This window comes from Grus americana, chromosome 2 (assembly GCF_028858705.1).
Source record: "Grus americana isolate bGruAme1 chromosome 2, bGruAme1.mat, whole genome shotgun sequence".
NCBI lineage: Eukaryota > Metazoa > Chordata > Aves > Gruiformes > Gruidae > Grus > Grus americana.
The window spans coordinates 53,026,493-53,046,120 of NC_072853.1; the positions used below are offsets into that span (position 1 = coordinate 53,026,493).

Consider the following 19,628-nt stretch of genomic DNA (forward strand, 5'->3'; position numbering starts at 1 on the left):
TGTACTAGCAGTACGTTGTGAATTGATCATAATATGAATAAAAATGTGAGGGGAACATTGAGAAACTCTCTGTCAGTGTAATAAGCTAATATTGGAAGAACATTTGCTGTTCTTTGTTTGTTTGAGAGTAATGCAAGGTAGAAATGTAAATGAAACAAACCTATCACCTATTTAGCATGCTTAAAGGCTTTTGTTGGTTTCAGAACTTTACTTTTCAAGTATTCTTTGATCAACTCATGTATGCAAGATAAAACTAGCACTTTTTCTTAGAAACAGATTAGAAGAGAATGAGTTCTGGTGAATGGTACTTTGAGAATATGTGCTTTTTTTTTTTTTTTTTTGAAATACAAAAATTGCCCATTTGGGAGAAACAGATGTGATACTGCAATTCTTTTCTAATTTCTGAGCTACTTTCCTACTCCTTTTGTAAAAGATGCCTTGAAAATCATAAACTTCACAGCTAGCATGCTGGTAGCCTTGTTTTGTTACCCCTCCTGATGGGCAGTTCTGAACTGTTGTTGCTGTATGCCATACTGTGTACTGGCTACCACTCTATATTTCTGCTTTTCTAATTATGTTTGGATTTCTGAGGAATAACTACAGTGTAAAGAATTTTGGACCTCAAGCAGTCACCCACATTTAGGATGGTGTAATCAACCCCCTGGGAAGATAATACAGGAAAACTTGATTGCTGGTGCCAATTGGTTTTCTTTTCCAGGTCACTGCACAGGGTGAGGCCTGGAAGGTGGGTATTTTCCATTTTGTTTCATTTTCTAGTCATTAAAGAGGCCAGCTTAGTCATGTCCTTATTTTAGACTTTCCCACATGATCCAGAGTTGATATTCCTCAGATGCAGAATGTTCCATATGGATCCTTTATATTCTTCAAAGGTTAGTGTGTTGCAGTCATCGTATAGTTCTTCAGGGTTTGCATTGCACCGAGACGAAATGGTTTTGCTTGTTCTTTGGAGGCATTATTTTAATCCTAAAAAAAACCAACCCAAAATCCCAGAGTTGAATTTTGTATTATGTATTTTGCATTTTTTATAGCTATGTCTTACAAAAGGATGTTCTCCAGTGATTGCCTCTGAGTTCATGATATAAGGTCAAAACATTAAAGCCCTTTTGGGAACTGTTTGTGCATAACATTGCAAAGTAACTGTTATTGACAGGTGTCAGGGTTGGCTGTCAACCTGAGCTCCAAAGTCTTTACAGGCTGAATTGGTTCTGAAAATCTGAAATTTCATTTTCACTAGCTGTCCAACCAGGTTGGCCACTCTCTGGGTGCCAAGATATCAATGCAAGCTGTGGATTGCCCTTTTGTTAGAGATTAAAAACTCTTTGCGAAGCAATGGCTGACCCATGGTTTTATCACTTGCATGATTATTTCTGGAAGCAGGATATTTTCGTGCAGGGTGATTAATTTTTAGCTATTAACATCTTTGATGCTTCCTATTGAATGAACAAATAAAAACCTTTTCAAACACAAAATAAGCTGGTGGTTGGTACTATTCCAAAACAGTGGACACTTCCTACTGTAATACTAGTTTCTCTCAGTACAAAAACTGACTGTAGCACACAATTCCTTCTCAACAGTACCAGCACTAAGATCTTCTAGTTTTTTCTTACTTAACTGCATGCTGCAGTGGCCAGAGCTGGAAGTTATCTCCAAAATATGGAAGACTGGTAATTTATAAATGAATAGGCTGCTTTGACTTGCAAATTCCTATGCTGAAATTGCTCTGTAGGAAGCATTTATACAAGTTTTACAGTAATGAGATGATCAGAATGGCAGCCAAGGGAGAAGTTTCAGGAGACAGAACTCTGAGTGCCCACCCCTTTTTAAGAAAAATGACTTCTCTAATTGCTGAGAGATGAAAGGGGTGAAAGTGGTGGCCCATCCATATGTTTTCCCAGAGACGGCAATGGTAGCACTGTACTTGAAGTATATGAGATGGGCACGTTGCTCTCTCTGTGGCAACTTGCCTCTTAATATCATCAAAAGTGGAGGAAAATCTGTGTTAGAAAAATCATCTTTGTGCATCCTATCATCCAGTGCCGGATGCCGATACACATGGATGAAGGCTAAAGGAGAAGAGGAAGAAAATACAGCAGAATATTGACTGCTTGGTGACATGACCTGGGCCATGGACACCACATACTAATGGGACTTGTACTCCTCTCAATATGTCTGGTAAATTTTCCCTGCAGCAATTTTATACTATTACTGAGGCAAAGATCCATGTATTTGAGTATCCATTTTGTGAAGAATATGTTTACAAATCGTTTTAAAAATTGTTATGGGAATTAATCTCATGATACATTTTCTTACTCATGCAATTACAGAAAACATTTCTCTGAAGCCTCAGAGTAGACCAAGTCTGGAAAATTAAAAAAAAAAATAAAAATTTTAAATTAAGAAGTATCTTTCAGAGTTTGAAGACTCAAGTACTTTTAAAGGCAACTGCTGTCAATGTTTGCTTTTGTGTTGACAGAATCCCTTTAAAAGGTTTTGTGGTGCGAAAAGCTCCTTTTAGTGGGTTTTCATAATGCACCGGGAGAGAACAAGAAAATGTTTTTCTCACCATGGCCAGCCATGGACCTCACTTAGAACATCGCGTACCCAAACCGGGAGGCGATTTTTCCGTGCGGCTCGCGGGCAGAGCCAGCGGGATCGGCACTCGTGTCTGCCCCCGTTCACCTTGGAGACCCGGTTGCTTCTTCCAAGTGCTCTTCAGGATGACTCAGGCCCCTTAACGTGCCCGAAGGAGATACTCGGGGCGAGGGCTCACACCTGCCCGAAAGTGATAGATTGACATCCCCATGGCTTGCAGGAGGCAAAGTGCTTTTATTCTAAGAGCATGTCTGCGGAGCAGAAGGAGGGGTGCCTTCCCCCTGTGCCAGCTGTAATGTAGCAGCCACAAGGTGGCACGACGGATTTGCGCTTCCTCGGCGAAATGTCTGACATAAAGTAGCATCTGGCCACGTACTCCCACCGTGTGCTGGTACCCCCCAGTCTGCAGAGCTGTTTATGGGGACTCTAAGGATTGTGGTGCACAAAAGCCAGGGCTGCTATGTCCTTGGGGCTGCTATGATGTCCTCGGGGCTGCTGTTTCTCAGTCTGGTTAAATAAAGACCAGCCTGGGCATATGCCTGCTCCTGCACAAATCCTCCCTTCCTGTTGTCACTCAGATGCCCTACAGCAGGGCCACCACTTTCTGTCTTCTAGGGTCAGTGGCATCTGAAGATGCCGTGCAAACACAGTAAAACGTCAAGCCCTTGGGTAAGTTAGCCAGACCCCCAGCGTCTTCTGGTGCGAGCGTACCCTGCACCCACAGCGCTCGCGTGGCTGCAACAGGTCTCACGCAGCAGGGGTGTAAGAGCCCAGGGGAGCAGCAGATACTCCCAATTCAGCTCTTCTAATATTGATGCTCTCAACCTAATCTGTAACAGATCTAGCAGCCAGCAAAATGAGAAAATCACTGACACAGGAGGCTGCAACTGTCTTCTGTGCCGATGCCTTGGTGACGCTATGGTGGGAGTACAATTGGGTTTTTCTGTTGCAAATCAACCCCTCCTTGGTATATTTGTGATACCTCTGTTGTATATGATGTGTCTGTGACATTTAGCAGGTTATGGCTGGCTGAGGGTGGACAGGACAGGATGGTATGGGATGGGATGGGATGGATGCATGCATCTTTTACTGCTGTAGCTTTTGCCAAAGCAAAACAGTGATGTGGATGTGATAGAAAGAGGGGGAATCTGGGGCTGAGTTATTAAAGAGTGCGTCACAGGGCTTCTTTGAAATACATTTATATGAACTTTACTGTTCTCTGTGCAATACTGCTTCTGTCAGAGCCAGGGTTTTCCTTATGACATACTTTCAGGTGCTTTGTAGAAATGATGTTTAGGAGTTTCCATCAGAGGTACAGCTTCTGCTGGTTCCCTCAGGAGACTAGTGCAAAGCTCTTACCCCAGAAAGCTTTCCTTTTACCCCTGCCTTAACGTTTCACTTAGAAGACAGTCTGAAGTTGTAAGATAATGTGAAATAAACAGTTCCTACACCCGGTACTATGCAGGCACCATTAACAGCCCAGTCCTGAGGAAGTCAAGTATTCAACACTCCCATTCATTGTATTTACATATTTAAAACTTGCTGCATTTCTAACCAGGACTCCAGGCCACCGAAGGATACTAGTGACATGTAATAATAGTTCACTGGGAGTTGCAGGTTATGCAGCACTCAGCAAGAGCAAGGCAGTAGCTGTGAGTTTAAGCAACTGCGAGGGCTTTGCTCACAGATCTCTGTGGAATTAAAGAGCCGTACCCAACTTCACCCCACTTTGCTCCTTCCACAGAAACATCTGAAAAGAGAAACCCACAACCCCCTCACCTTTTCTCTGTTTCTTACTAGTTCTAAAACTTTGAGTTTAATATCTCTGTGACCTTTCAGTTTTATATCGTCTAACTGGAGCAGAGAAACTATTTTCTTCTTCAAGATGAGCTTCCCTTTCAATGCAGGCTCATTTAGGCTTAGGACTAATGTAGCACAGCTCAGAATACCACAAGGATTTGATGTTTTGCAGCGCTGTTCCCTGTTAACCATTCCTAAATTTTATAACCATGAATCATGCATTCTAGGGTGGTTTGTCTGCCATGCTTTAGTATCTATAGAAGTAGGGAGGAGTGATCCAGAGAAAGAATTTACAAGAGGTTTAGCTTCCTAAACCAAATGCAGCCTTTGAAAACAGGAGGAATCATTGGACATAACCCTTCTCTTCACATCCTCATAGCAAGTTTATGCTTTTAGGCTGTGAATCAATGCTTAGGAATTTTTGCCATCTTTCTAACACACTCCAGTGACTGTTCTGACATTACCTGGTGCTGTGTTCCAGAACAGCAGAGCATGCTATTGGTCATTAAGAAAAAATATGAGGAAAACTCATGATTCAGCTCTCCCTACTGCCTCTTCTTCCCCCAGGAAAATCAAGGAAGGATACCAACTATATTGAGTGTAATGACTAACAGTATTGTTCACTAATCAACACTGGAAGATGGGGAAAGATTACTTTTGAAGGGCAGCTTTTGCTCTGTTGCAAAGTCTCCTTTGATTACCTTGTTCTCTGAGATGAGTAATGTGGTTTTAATTATTTTTAGTTTAGTTCCAGATATTAATCATCTTCAAACTAACAACAACTACAAGAATTCACCGGTGTTTCATGTCATTCACAGTACATTTTCTTTTTTGGAGGCATAGTTTTCTTTGCGATTTAAGTGATGCTGATTTCTACATGCACTCATGGAGACCGTGACCCAACGACTGCTATTTTGGGGAGTGGGACAGGACCTTCTTTAACTAAAATCACTCTTTATAGAGACTGAATACTAGACTCCCCTGAATCCATGACAGAACTCATCAGCAGATATTTACTTTATAGATTAATGGCATTGAGTGTTTGGAGGCAAGGGAGGTGTTAGTCCTGCGTAATAAACCTCCACTGCTGGCAAAAAATTGGAGTCAGATAACCAAAAGTGATCATCTGACCTCACTAAGGTCATTAGGATCTTTGCCTTTGACATCAATGGGATCAGGTATTTATTTTAGAGCTATTCTGTTTTTTAGCTATCTGCTCCCAAGGAAGTCACTGAATTTGCTGTATTTCATACTGTACTGGGTAAAATAAATGGAATATATTAATAAATATATGCCTTATAAGAGCATTGTGAGATTAGTAGTAATATTTTTGGATTGAAGTTATTACATAATTATAGCATATTTTATAATGATGAAGAACCCATAGAATAAGTATGGGCATATCATCAGCAGACCACATGCAGCTCGTGTTTCATTTAGAAAGAAGTTTTTTTCCTAAATTTATGATGTAGGGGTTTTAGCATAATTTTCTCAGTACTGAACAACTATTTGCCCCTTTCATAAATAGAACTTTATACCCATATTCCAGTATTTACTTTGTAGTTCAGGCTCTGGGATAATTGCAAAAAATATTCTACATTAGGAATGGGAGGAAAGAAACAGAGGATATGTGGAAATGAACAGTACATAAGAAGCAATCCCTGGCTCAGAACAGAAATGGTAGAATGATCTGAGGAGATAAAGTTATGATTTATATTCAAAACAGAGTTATTTACTTTCCGTAGAAGAGAGCTTTGGATAGATAATGTTCTTGGCAATGGCTTTTTTTTGAATGGAATGAAAGGATTTTTTTTTTTCCCAGAGAGGTAAATGCAACATATAAAGATATCTCCCTGTGGAGTACTTATTAAAAAAAAAATAAATTAAACCAAAATCCCAAAGCCAAGCTGTCTTTAATTGTTAGCTTTAGGTATCAAGATAATGTTGTTTCTATAATTCCTTGCTCATACTTCTTGTCTATTGTGTTTGAGAGCAAATTCTTGTCACCCCCACATTTTAAATCAGAGAAGCTAACTAAAGGTCTTTAACCAGTGGTAAAACATTCATTTCAGATGATAGTTAAAACAAAACCAATGAATATATCTTAGAACAATCTCAAGTGTTGCTGAGACTTGGAAGAAAACTGTTTTTGCTGTAGACTGAAATATGTCAGAGAATCACCCCAAATTATATACAATTAATTACTTTTTCTGAACACCCATGTGAGAAGTCAGCAATATACTTACACTTGGTAAAGAAAGCCCCAGGAAAAGGAATTTCACTACATTGAAAAATACTATATTAAACTTTCAGGATTTTAAACATATCCAGAGTATCATAATGTATTATTTCATTGTTGCTGTTGAAAAATCCAGTTACCTCTGGAGATTCAACACAAATTTGGGGGTTGAAAGAGAAAGTTCACTGTTGCAGTGTCCTAGCAACTTCTGATTGTGTTGAGTTCTGTAATCTGCTATGAAATTCAAAAAGGACCAAAGGCAGCAGTATTTACATAATGAGCTCAATAGACACGTACCTGGAGTTATGAAATCACATAGGAGTTTCTGCAACGATCTTCATTCCTAATGAGAAAGGTCAATAAAACTAGTGCAGTTCTGTCTGAAATCAGTGAGAGTCTTTCCTGTGGCATTACAAGGGTCAGAGACTGATTTTTGACATTACAAGAGGCCATTACGAACATCCAGTCTGACCTTTGCATAAAGCAGGGCAAAGAATTTGGCTCAATACCTTGGGATCTTTTAGAAAGACAGCAAGCCTGACTTTAAAGATTTTCAAGTAATGGAGATTGTAATCCAATCCTGTTTAAGTGATTAATTGCCTCAGCTGTTACAGAAATACATTTTATTAGAGGATAGAGATGGATCAGGCCATAAGGCCACATACAAGAAATTCTTTGTGCTATCTTTAAATATAACAACTAAGAATCACCCATTTCTCTTTAGGCTAAGTAGACCCAAGTACTATATTGAAGTTAAATGAATACAAAATGTTTTAAAACAGTGATGCTGCCTTATAATTATAGGCTTTGGCCCTTAAATATCCCCCAGTGGGTCATGTCTGCAGTTAGATATTCTTTTCATGCTGTTTGATTATGGCATATTTCAGAGCCTGGGAAGCCCAGAAACCAGCAGTTAAAGGCAATCAGGTGCTAAAATAGCCCCTGGTCTCACACAGCCGGAGAAGTGGCTGTTGGTGTGGGCTGCTGATGGAGAAATCCCACTCTTGACCTCGCTGGGGACAGCCGCCGTGCAAATGTGCCAGTGCTTTCTGCGAGCCCAGTTACAACAGCAGCCAAAAAGCTCATGCTGGCTCCTGGCCCCGGTGTCTGGCTCACGGCCCTAGTGTCTGCTGTCCCACCAGCTCCCGGCACGGAGGCCAGCAAACCCAGCTCCTGGTCTCACCCCACACACTGCGTCTTTCTGGAGCCATGCGTCTGGCCGAGCGGGGACCCTCCTGCGCTGCACTGGGATGCAGGAGCTCTTCCCATTGCTCACTACACACAAAACGGAGAGCTAAGCTGCATGAAGGGCTCCCACACATGGGGCAATTTCGGCTGTGTCCAGCATGGACTGCAGCCCCGTGAGACAGACACCGCACTGCAGGGTGCACGAGTCACCAAGGACAGATTTCTATGCCCAACCAAATGTCTTTTCTCTTTTCCTTAATGAGACAGACTTTGTTATTCTCTCATCACAATATGCGGTTCTGATTGATATTTACTGGGCTTTGCATGACCCATCTCTGTTGTCTTTAGCATGGTTAATTGGAATTATTGAGCGGCACCCGGCTCTGGCAGGCTGGGATTCACCCCTGTTGGGATGGTCCTCACCTGCCCGCCCTGGCCCGCTTCTGCACAGCCTTGCTCCCGTCAGACTGAATTAAGCTGCGCTGTCAGAAGCCAGGGACCCTTCAACAGTTTTCCAGCACAAGCAACACCAGATTAGTGTTTGGTAATAGGCTGCACACTGTTTTGTAATAAGAAAATATGGATGATTCTATTTATTCCCTCTCACTCCTGCAATGATAAGAAATGTTCTAATTCATTATTAATTTGTTCCAACTATTTCTGGTAAATCTAAACTATGAATAACTTTAGCTATGCCATTAGTGATACCTCAGAACTACAGATGGATTTTGGTTTCTGGACACAGGCACATGGCAGTCCCACTGTTTCTAAAAGTGTACCCAAAATTCTGTCACATTTGGGTACAAAAGCAGTACTTGCTGTTCACACTGGGTTACAGCTGCATCTGAAACAGCCTGGAACACAAAGGTACTGTGGCCATTATTTGTCCGGTATAAATTATTGTAGCTTGGCAGCATTCTGTGAAATTTTGTATATTCAATCTGCTTAAGGATTTACCCTCCTCTGAACACTGGACAAAAATGGAAATGAGACCATAGAAATAGACCTAGACCTACTGCTAGTGCTAAAGGCTTTTATTCTGCCCTGCGGACTAGCAAAACCTGTAGTGGCATTTTTATAGGTTGCTGGCTTTAGTGTAGAGGAGGCCTTCGGAATATTAAACCTTCAAAGGTGATTTTGTTGTTGTTGTTTGTCTTTCATAATTTATTTCTCTACTTTTCATGTATAAATGATTGATCAAAGATGCATTGTCAAAAAGCATCAAAGAAAATATTTTTTTTCTTCTCTTGTAGCATATGAATTTACTTGGGTGAAAGACGGGACATTATGCAACTGTATTGGCCAGCCAAGGAAATGAGCTGTCACATGCACAGCGTGGTGGTACCTCCTTGTGGAACCAAGTCCACTGTTTGGTCTTTCATTCATCTAGAAAGTGCTTTTCTTGCCTTTGTGTCTGAATGGGAATGACTCTTCCTTTGCCTCTGTGTTGTCAACCGGCTTCATTTACTGAAAAGGGGGAGGAGGACGCCCACCACGTAAGATTGAAAACTGAGCTTCTGTGTGGGTAATCCTGCAAGACACTGGCAACCCCCTGGCCTTGTTTCTCACCATGAGCTCTAAGCAGGGGCAAGAGTGGGATGACTGCACTCCTGGTGCTCCCACATGGCTGCCCTGGGAAACGCTGTCCTGCCTCCTCACTTCAGAAAAAAAAGGAGAAAAAAATCCCAGCCCTTTTCCACAGAGTGCATATACTTAAGAATGTTTTTTTACTGTTTATTTGGAAATATAATTAAGGTGATAAAAGGCAGCAAGGAATTATTTAGAAGATCCTCACAAAGACTTTGCTAATGCTTGGCGGTCACCTGCGAAGAGGCTGGCCAGGGTCCCGGCCACCAGGCAAGGCTTGCCTCTCTCATGTCTTGAGAGGGCTGCAGTCCCAGTACTGCAACCTGGTTGTTGCTCTCCATTTTTGCCATTGTTTGTACCTCCTGCCCAGAACATCCCTCGGGGTAGGATGGACTATAACTTTGCTTCTTTGGTCTGCAGCAGATGCAAGGAAGCATACAGATGTATATGCTTTCCACAGTGTGCCTAAACATGCCGCTGCTTTTACTTAAAGAAGAAAGCACAAGAGGGGACAATTTAATAAAAGAAAAACAACTTTGCAAATAAGACATTTCAGTGTTCTCTGTCTCCAAGTCGATTGCAATATAGCCGTGATGAGGAAAGCAGGAATTTCCCGCCTCCATTGCGAGTGCCATGTCGCAGCTGGAGGTGCTGAAATGTCCACCCAGCCCTGGCTTCCCCTGCTTGAGCTTTAATAACTTCTGTTCTTCTGCCAGGCAATCCCCTAATAAGCTGCTATCAGATGACCACAGATACACCTGAATGACTTCATGGATGAGTTATTTTCCCCTCTGACAAGTCTGTCCTTCCTAGGAGCTAGCTGTCGGGGAGGAGGAGACTGGAAAGCCAAGAAAATATGAAGGCTGGTGTTTATGTTCATAAAGCTGATGCAGACATGTACTCATCGGCAGACTGGTCTGCAATGGGTTCCCCAAGCCACCCCAGTAAAATAAGAGGGCTGGGGAAAGGTAATAACAAGAGAAATGATAAACCCATACTGTGTGAGAGAGAGAAAGAGACAGCTGGATTGGCAGGATTGTTTACTTTTGAGAAAGAAGAATTAATCCTTTTCTATATTGGCAGAAAAACTTGTGCCCTTTCATGATAAAATCACACATTCCAGATCTGTCAGTTTTCTAGGTTCCTTCTAAAATTCGCAGCTAAGGTGGGACGCACTGAGAAAATATGAATATAGTGGCTGGACTTCTGACAAGTGTGCATGAGATACCATCCGGCTTTATGAACCAATAAAGTTCCTGACAGTTTGATAGATTACTAGTGGTATTTTTTATAGCAATATGCATAATTATGCAAAAAAAAGGGGTTTTCTGAAGAGTGGAAAAGATACCCATCATGATACATGATGAAATATGTTCCTTTGAATTAAACCTATGGCAGTGGGTTTTAGAGCAGTCAGTCCCGGTCAGGCTTAACAAGGCTCAGAAGATGTAAGCTCCCCTAGAAATATCAGTAGAATTATAATACTCTAGTTAATAAAATAGATATTTTAAATAGCATAGTCAGGTAAATTAAAAGGTCTAATTTAAGCTGGGATGATGGAAATTCTGCCAGTGAAAAACCTACTTTTCTTCAGATGCTGCCTTAGGAGTTTGCCTTAGAGGCAACTATTATAAACCTTAAATCCCTCTCAGCCTTGAAATGACAGAGTTATCTAGAAATTTACTTATACACGGAGACCAGATTTAAACCTTTACTTATTCAGCCTGAACTGCAATCATGTCATATGCATATTCACGCTGCACCCCCCCCACCCCCCCCCGTGAAGTAGACTGAGATGCTATGAGACTTTTATTGGCTTGAATCACGTGTGAGTTACTCACCCCAAACGAGAAGCCTAGAAGCTGTATTTTTTTGCAAACCATCCTGACATTGCTCCTGCGTGTGCAGTACCACAGGGGAGGCACCGGGCTGCTACACAGGGTCTGGAGCTTTGGGTCTATTTTACAGGAATCTGTCTCTCTGTGCTGTTGATGCCCAGTATTTCAGGCATCCCGGTACTTTGCGTAAGGAACTGGGGGAGTGCGGAAGGAAGAGAGCAAATGAGATGGTGTAAATGAAAAGCAGCTGAAAGTAGCTTTTCTAAAGTGAAAACAGCCACAGCTTTAAAAACGTGATTCTGGCCCGTGATTCTGGTGTATAGTTCTTTCCTATTCTTTAGGCCGATTGTGCAATTCAAGCCTGCAAACTGAAATTATCCTCCTAATCCCTGCCACGCTTGTTTCTAGAAAAGCCTATATTTACACCCGCTATCGCAGAGTCAACAACAACAACAAAAACCCCCAAACACCCCAAAACCCAGCAGCCCCCCACAACCCGGTTAAGGCACAGAGCAGCCCTTTCCCCACCAGCTGCTTTCACAAGTCGGGGCCGGGAACCCCGGCGAGGAATCGCGGGGGCTCTCCCGAACGGGCACACCTACCCCCCCCCTCCCCCCCCCCGCCCCCGGCACGGTGTTTCCGCGGCGGCGGCCGCAGGCGCGCTGCTGCCCGCGCGGTGGCGCCCTCCGCTCACGGACGATCCGCGCTGGCGCAGCGCCCGCAGGCGGGGAAACCCATCGCTCCGCCGGTTCCCATGCGTATTCCCTTCTCCCGTCGGGAGCCTTTCCCGGCCCGACACGCCCGTGACGGAATGACAACCTGGGATAACGTCCTGTTGAGTCCTGAGTCCTGTCACACCCGAGCCCGGCATCGCGTCGGTGGCCATTTCTACGGGAATAATTAATTCACGTTAAATTTCCTTTATATCCGGAAAAAAAATATCGAAACCTTAAATGACCATAATAGGAATGTAATTGTATGGTGTGTTTTTTGTTGTTGCTGTTTTTTGAGAAATCGATTTGGGTTCAAATAACTCGTCTAAGCATGTTACACCAAACCCATTCAAATAGGAAACAGGAGAACTAAATTATTGCTGCTTCCTGAACTCTCTGCTTATGATCCCAATAATTAAAATGTGCAGTAATGGCTCCTGCAGCCTGTATTACTTCGGGTAATTCTCGGAAATGAAAGGCTGATTTTCGGCCGCTGAGGGAGGAGAGCGCGCAGACGAGCGCAATCGCAGCGGCCGGGAGCCGGCCGGTGGTCCGCGTCCGGCGCTCGCCGCCCACCGCATCACTTGGGGGAAAATAATCCCGGCGGCGGGGAACTCCCCAGAGAAGGGATTTCCCTCCCAGCCCCTCCGGCAAATCAACTTTTTCTTTTCTTTTTTTTTCTCTCCATTTTTTTTCTTTCTCATGGCGATCCTCTCCCCTCCCGGTCTGCAAAGCGCTGAGAGTCGCACATCTGTCTCTGCACAAGGAGGGGAGGGGAGAGGGTCGGGCCAAGGGGCTGAGGGGGGGGAAGCAGATCCCACCGCTCCCGGGCCGAGGTGGCCGTGCGTGGGCCACTCCCCACGGGGCGGCCGTGGGGCCCGTCCCCCGCGCCCCGCGGCTGCGGCACACGCGGAGCGGTTACGGCGCTGCTGGTTTCCCTGGGGGGAGACTTGCGTAATGAGAACAATATTAACAATCCTTAAAAAAAAAAAGAGAGAGAGAAAAAAGAGGGGGCTTAGCGAAAAAAAAAAAAGGCACTCCGATCCCCAAATCTCCGTGGAAGTGGGGGTTCCGCGTCGGGTCTGTTCCACCTGCGCGCTCAGCGTCGGGCGGCTCCGCGGGGGCCCGCGCCCAACCGCGGCCCCGGGCTCCGGTGCCGGTGAGCTGGCCCCGCGGAGAGCCGCGGAGCAAAGCCGCGGGGGAGCCCGCCAAGTCCGGGGACCCCCCGCCCCAACCCAAACCACCCTCCTCCACCTCCTGGTCCCTTCCCACGGCAGGTAAAACTTGACCGTGGCGAGCATCCTTTTAGGTTTGTGGGGTAGGTTGTGGGGTTTTTCTGTGTGTTGCTGTTTTGGTTGTTGGTTTTAGTGGTTTGGGGTTTTTTTTCTAATTTTTTTCAGGGGAGGGGGGAAGTGTGAGTTGATGTTTATGAGAAGCTTTATGACTCCTGATAAGCTCATCTTTGAGGACGACACAGAACTGTGTTCCTTGAGGAATTGGGGTGGTGACGTCTTTTCTGATACCCGATTATTACGTGACTGGGAAAAAAAAAAAAGCATTTGATTCATGAATAAAAATCCGGACACCACCACGGGGGCAACAAACAATATTGCCCGTCCTCTAAGGTAACAAGCAGGCAAATGTTTACGAAGAGGGCTCTTGCTGAAACGGGGTGTTTGCAAAGATTTTGTTGCTAATTGCGTATCAGACGGAAGGCTGCGGAAGGCTGGTCAAGTTTGGAGCCACCGAGCAGGAAGAGAAGAAGAGGAGAAGGCTGAAGGCGCTCAGTGAGGGGAGAGATCTGGGGAAGACAACATCTCACGCAGCCAGCCCGCGGCTCCCCGCCTCCGCTCCCTCCCGGGCTCGCTCGCTCTCTTCCCCCTTCCCCTGCGCTCCCTTCTCCGGCGACATCTCTCTCCATCCCTCTTTCTCCCTTCCCTTGCAGACTCCACTCCAGATCTGCGCTGCTACCTGCAAACTTTTTTTCCTTTCCCGTTTTTTTTTTTTTTCCTTCCTCTCTTTTTCTTTTTGGAGTGGATTCCCCTAAAACCAGCAAACAACTAACTGCTGCTTTTGCGTCGTCTTCATCCCGCGGGTCCTTCGCCCATCGGAGAGGCGATGCTACGAGGGTTTTAACTCCTTTCGGCCGCAACTTGGGAGACAGCTCTATTCCCCCCCCCTCCCCATTTTGGTCTTTTTTTTTCTTCTTCTTTTTTAAAGACCTGCCCTTTTAGTTTCGCAGCCAAACGCTCTTAGTGCCGGGTGTTTAGAGTTTAATGGTAAGGACACTAGGCGGCTCGCCGGGCCTTCCCGCAGCACTCCCGGGGCGGGCGGGCACCGACGGGGCGGGCGGCGGCGGCAGCGCTCTACGCCGGGCACCGCTCCGCGCCTCTCCGCGCCGCTCCGCGCCGGCACCCCGCTGCCCAGAGCGTTTGCTCCCAGGGGCCGCGCTCCCTCCCTCCCCCGCAGGCTCGGCCGGGGGCTTGGTGGGTCGTGGGGTGGTATTTTTGGGGGCTTTTTTTTTTTTTGACAGCGGTTTTCCTTTCCCTCCCGCACAGAGTGGCAATGTGTAGCAAAGCGATCCTAGCACTCCTGGTCTATGGCATAATTATGCACTGCAGCGTCTACTGCTCACCTGCGGCCGGACTTCAGTACCCGGCGCTCAGGTAGGTCCGTCCCCCTCCCCGGGGGCTCCGCCGGGACCGCGGCTTTGCTAAGGGCAGGGGAATCTTACCGGGGAGGAAAATAGAAGGGGATGTGGAGGGGGAGCCAACAAACGAAACCCCCTCCACTTCGGCTGCGTGCCCACTCCCTCCGCCCCGGGAGAGGAGCCGCAGGGAGGGTCAGACAGGGAGGGGGGTCCCCCCCGGCTGCAGCACTGGCTTTCACCAGGGCCGCTCCCCGGGATCCCGGCGCAGTTAACCTGCAGCCTTTCGTCCCCGGGGAGAGGGACACCAGCTCTGCTGCGTCTCGGCGGGAGCGGGCCGAGGTCCCGGAGGCATCTCGGCGGGGCCCAGCAGCTCCCCCCCGCCTGCCCCCTGTCCTGCACGGGCCCCGGCGCTCTCCGGGCCGCTTTCGGGGCGGGGTAACGGGGCGGGGGAGGGGGCGCCGTTGGTTGCAAGCATGCGAGAGCTGTCATGGGTCCTGTAGCAGCAGTGGAGTTGACGGGGATTCAGTCTCTTCCCGTCTTTACCTGTCTTTACACGACCTCCCTTCTCAAGGGGGAAAGCGGCTGGCACAAGGTTGTTTGGTTGTCTATACCTGTTCGGAGTTGTCTTGCTGGACTCCAGCGCAGGCTGATGCTTGGGTTGTCCCTTTTCACCTGGGAGCCGGGAGCGTTTGGACCCCGCTGTGTTTGGGGCGGGAGTGGGGGACCCCCAGAGGCGTCGGAAGAAGCGAATTTCCGATGCTGGGACATGGCTGGGGGCGCAAGGCACCAGGTCCGGGATGGCCGCTGGCAGCCTGGTCCCACCCTGCTTGCAGCCTGCTTTGGGCGACTGGTGTTGCTTGGCTTGGGGGGAGTTTTGGGCTCGGTGCTGTTGTTCTGCCCCACCGGCGCTTGGCTCTATTCCGGGGTGCCCTACGGGGGACACCGCCGGGCGGCTCAGCTGTGCGCGGGGGGCGATGCCGGGTGCGCTAGACTGTCTGAGGAGGGTGTCCTTTTGGGGGCTTCGAGGTGTCCTTGCACGAACCAGGAGCCCGTCGAGGCTGGCTCAGAGCAGCCCCCTCCCCGGGCACAGGGACTGCAGGGCAGCGGACTCGGTGGCCCGCGGGGCCATTAGCCGGCAGCGATCCGGCTCTCTTCATTCAAACGCCTGAATTAGCAGGAGTGAAACACTTTAGCGGCATCTATTATTAATACCTCCGCTAAAGCTCACAGACAAAAATAGCTGCCTGTAACGTACAATGACCTACATCGTACTGCAGAGAGGGAGGCAGAGAGCGGGGGTGGGGTGGAGGAGGGCTTGCGGGGGGACAAAACTGGCGAGATCTCAAAGGGCAGAGGCACCATTCAACGAAAAACAACAACAGGCGAAGCCTTCCCCCGGCCCGGCGGGCGCTACGGGGAGGAGCGGGGCGCGGCCTCCGGCCCCGGCGGCGGGGGCTGCCGCTCATCGCCCCGTCTCCGCCGGAGAGGCTGCTTTGGCTCCCGCCCAGCTCCTGGCACACAAACGCGTGTGTGTGCGTGTATGCGCGGCAGCCTGCACGCCTGTGCGTGCGCTCCGCTCGGGAAACGCCAGCCGTGGCTGTGGCAGAGAGGGGCTGTTTCTCGGGCCAGGGCGGAGGACCGGGGGGTGGGGGGCGGGGGTGGGGGGATGTTTGGGGCTTTTCTCGGAGCACGTCTGACGGCGGGTGTGTTCCCTCCCCCGTGGTCCTGCCCCGCAGAGGAGGCGGAGGGCGGGGATGGGGAGCGGGCGGGCGCAGGGAGAGGATGGGGGCAGACGGCCGGGGCTCCCGGGGCGCCCGGGTCGGCTCCGCCGGGGGGTGACCACCAAGGCAGCCGGGAGCCGGCGGCGGGGAGCGGAGCGCCCCGCGGAGCCCGGCTGACTCCTTCCCCTTGCTGCTCTCGTTGCCAGGCTGGAGGATGAAGTCTACGACGAGGACGGGAACACCCTGCAGGACTTCGCGTATGACCACGAGCCCCTCGGTATAGCGAATCCGTCCTCCATGATCGGCGAGATGTACACCTTGTATTACCCACCGGAAAAGAGGTGACTGCAACTCGCGGGGTGTCAGGCGTGAATTTTGAGCCGGGAGCAAAACGGGTCTGGCCGAGCCGATTGGGGGAAAATAATAATAATAATACCCAACAAGCCAACAGCAACAACAACAACAAAAAATAAATCCCGAGCCCAAACAAACGACCATGCTGCCCGGGTCTCGGTGCCCAGGTCAAAGCTTAGAAGAAATGGAAAAGCCGCCTTACCTCCAGCAGCGCGGGGGAGGGAGCGGAGGAGCCGCCCGCGGCGGGGAGGGCTAGCGATGCTCCCGCAAACGGAGCAGAAATGCCCAGCCAGCGCGGAGCCGAGCAAGTGCAGCGGGGAGGGGTCTGGGTGGGGAAGAGGGGTCCCGGGGGACGCGGGGAGATGCCGCCCTCCGCTCGCCGGCGGGGAGGGACGGTCACCGCCACCGCCCGGGCTCCCGCAGCCCGCCGCAGCCCGCTCCCGGGCCTCGCCGCTCATCCGCAGGCTCTTCCCTCCGCCCAGGCACGCCGATGGGATCTTCAACAAAGCCTACAGGAAACTCCTGGGCCAGTTATCCGCCAGGAAATATCTGCACTCCCTGATGGCCAAGCGGGTCGGGTAAGGGTTTCTGCTCTTTCTGTTCCGCGGTGGGCGTTGGTGCTGTTGGAGCGGAGGTGCTTAAGAGGCCGCGGCTGGAGGGAACAAAGCTGCCCCGGCCGGGGCTGGGAATTTGTTGCGCCGGCGGTGGGGCTGGGGGAGTCCGGCTCCCCAAACCTCAGCCGCCCCCGGCCGTGGCTCCCAGCCCGCTCCCGGCGCAGGGTGAGCCCGGCTGTCACGGAGCTTGGTTTGGTTTAATACGCTCGGACACATACATATACACACGCATGCATATATGCGTGTATATATATGTCTGTGTGTATATACATATATATGTGTGCATATATATGTCTCTATAATTTTTTGCAACTGGCTGGTTTAAAATTAAGAAGTTGGGCAGCCTCCCCGGTCTGCTGGGGGGTGGAGCAGTCTGTCGGAAGCGATGACCGAGGGCTTGGCTGAAGCGGGGCGGGGGGGACTCGGCTGCAGCCCTGCGCACCCCCAGGCGCCGGGCAGGGGTCCCCGGGGGTCCCCGCCGCCGGCGGGGCAGGGGCGAGCCCGGTGCCACCCGCCGCCCTTCGGCAGAAGGTAACACGTTAATAAAGCCCCGGGGAGAGCAGCTTTCCCTGCCGCAATGAATAATTCATGGCGAGGAGATATTGTCTCTCCCGCCGCCGCCGCCACTTGCGCGCACCACGTCGGGAGCGGGTTTCGGCGCGGCCTTTGTCTCCCCGCGCATCTTCCGCGCAACGTGTTGCGCCGGGGGCTGCTTAGGGCCGGGGTGTGTGTGTGTGGGGGGGGGGGAGAGGCGGCGCGGAGGGGCGCGGAGGGGCGCGGAAGGGGCGGAGCGGCCCCGCCTGATGCAGCTGTGCTTCTCGGTGCTTGCAGCGGTGCCAGCGGCGGCCTGGGGGACGAGGCGGAACCGCTGACCAAGCGGCACATAGACGGCATCTTCACGGACAGCTACAGCCGCTACCGGAAACAAATGGCTGTCAAGAAATACTTAGCAGCCGTCCTGGGGAAAAGGTATAAACAAAGAGTTAAAAACAAAGGACGCCGAGTAGCGTATTTGTAGCGATGAGTAACCAGCCACTCCTGTGTATACAAAGTCCTAAGAGAGAGAGAGAGAGAGAGAGAGAGAGAGAGAAACCCAACAACAACAAAAAATCTAAACAAAAACAAAAGTCATTTCCAAACTGACTGAACAATCACCGCTCCTGTGTTATCTAAACATGTATTTATGTATGAAGTAAAGCCATTAAATGAATATTTTGATAATAATATTGTTTTTCTTTTGTACAAAAGCACTAGAGAAACGCACAGATCTACTTTGTGGACCAATCATTAAGTTATATATAATATATAAATATATATATATAAATACTACTACGAATACTAAAGAACAATTCTTCATATAAAGCCTGCACAAGAACAAGAATTCGCCTGAGCTGTTTATGTTTTTATATAAAATAAATAGAAAAAAAAAGACAATCATTGTTTTGAATATTACTCCTATTTTTGTAATGGAAATTAAAAGGATAGTATTTTTATCCGCGACAGGGTCGAAGACATTAATTTTCACCATTTGCTACTGTACATAGAGAAGGATGCCCTGCTTCCAGGGGATTATGAGGAAAATGATTTGGGAGAATTGGTGAAGCAGATTCTTCCCCCGGTGAGTCTCAAGGCAGGCTCCTTTGCCACTAGCCTCTCTGAAGGGGCAGCGTCCCCTTTCCTCTAGATTTCGATTTTTTTTTCCCTCCTGCTTTCTTTGATTCCAGTTGTATCTGTATTAGTGTCTCCTCAAACAATGAGCTTAGAGGATAATTCTCTTGTGAAAACAACAGCTCGATCCAAATTGTGCATCTCTGTTGTCTATTGGAGGGAGAAATAGTTAAAAAAACCAAACCAAACCAAAACAAAAAAATCAAAACAAAACAAAGAAAAGCCAAAGCCAAATCCCCAACCCCTAAATCCCAAACCAGCAGCAAGGATAGTAAATACTAAGCCCCGTGCACTGCTCTTCTGGCTGGCTGGGCAGAGTTGCAGAACAAAGCAAAAGCGGAGACAGGACCCGTTTGGAAAGAGTGGGGAAGTGAGCGGGGGAGCCCTCGGCGCGCCCCCGGTGCCCGAGTCGGTGCCGGAGCCGGTACCGCAGGGTCGAGGGAAGATGAGGCGATCCCACCTCCGATCCGCTACCCAACTGCCCCGGGCAGCTCGGTACTGGACCTGGATGCAAAGTACAGTGTGTTACTCTCCAGTGCTGTCCATGCTTCTCATCATGTGTAATGAGCAGGGTTCTCGCCTTTGCATTTTTCGGTCGGAGTTGCTCTTTTCTTTGATTGTTTTTTCTCGTAGACCCTCCCGC

At 48.6% G+C, this 19,628-nt stretch overlaps 1 protein-coding gene across 2 annotated transcripts; it reads left to right on the forward strand.

Annotated features, from left to right (window-relative positions):
* The first annotated feature begins 13,586 nt into the window (after positions 1-13,586).
* Positions 13,587-18,527, forward strand: ADCYAP1 (adenylate cyclase activating polypeptide 1). Of its 2 annotated transcripts, none has more exons than XM_054818480.1 (5): positions 13,587-13,603; positions 14,537-14,644; positions 16,556-16,690; positions 17,186-17,281; positions 18,149-18,527. In XM_054818480.1, exons 2-5 carry the CDS (start codon positions 14,544-14,546, stop codon positions 18,333-18,335), a joined length of 519 nt encoding a protein of 172 aa, XP_054674455.1. In that variant the 5' UTR covers positions 13,587-13,603; positions 14,537-14,543; the 3' UTR covers positions 18,336-18,527. The 2 variants fall into 2 exon arrangements, with proteins under 2 accessions (XP_054674455.1, XP_054674454.1); XM_054818479.1 differs by lacking the exon at positions 13,587-13,603 and adding an exon at positions 13,706-14,257.
* The last annotated feature ends 1,101 nt before the right edge of the window (positions 18,528-19,628 follow it).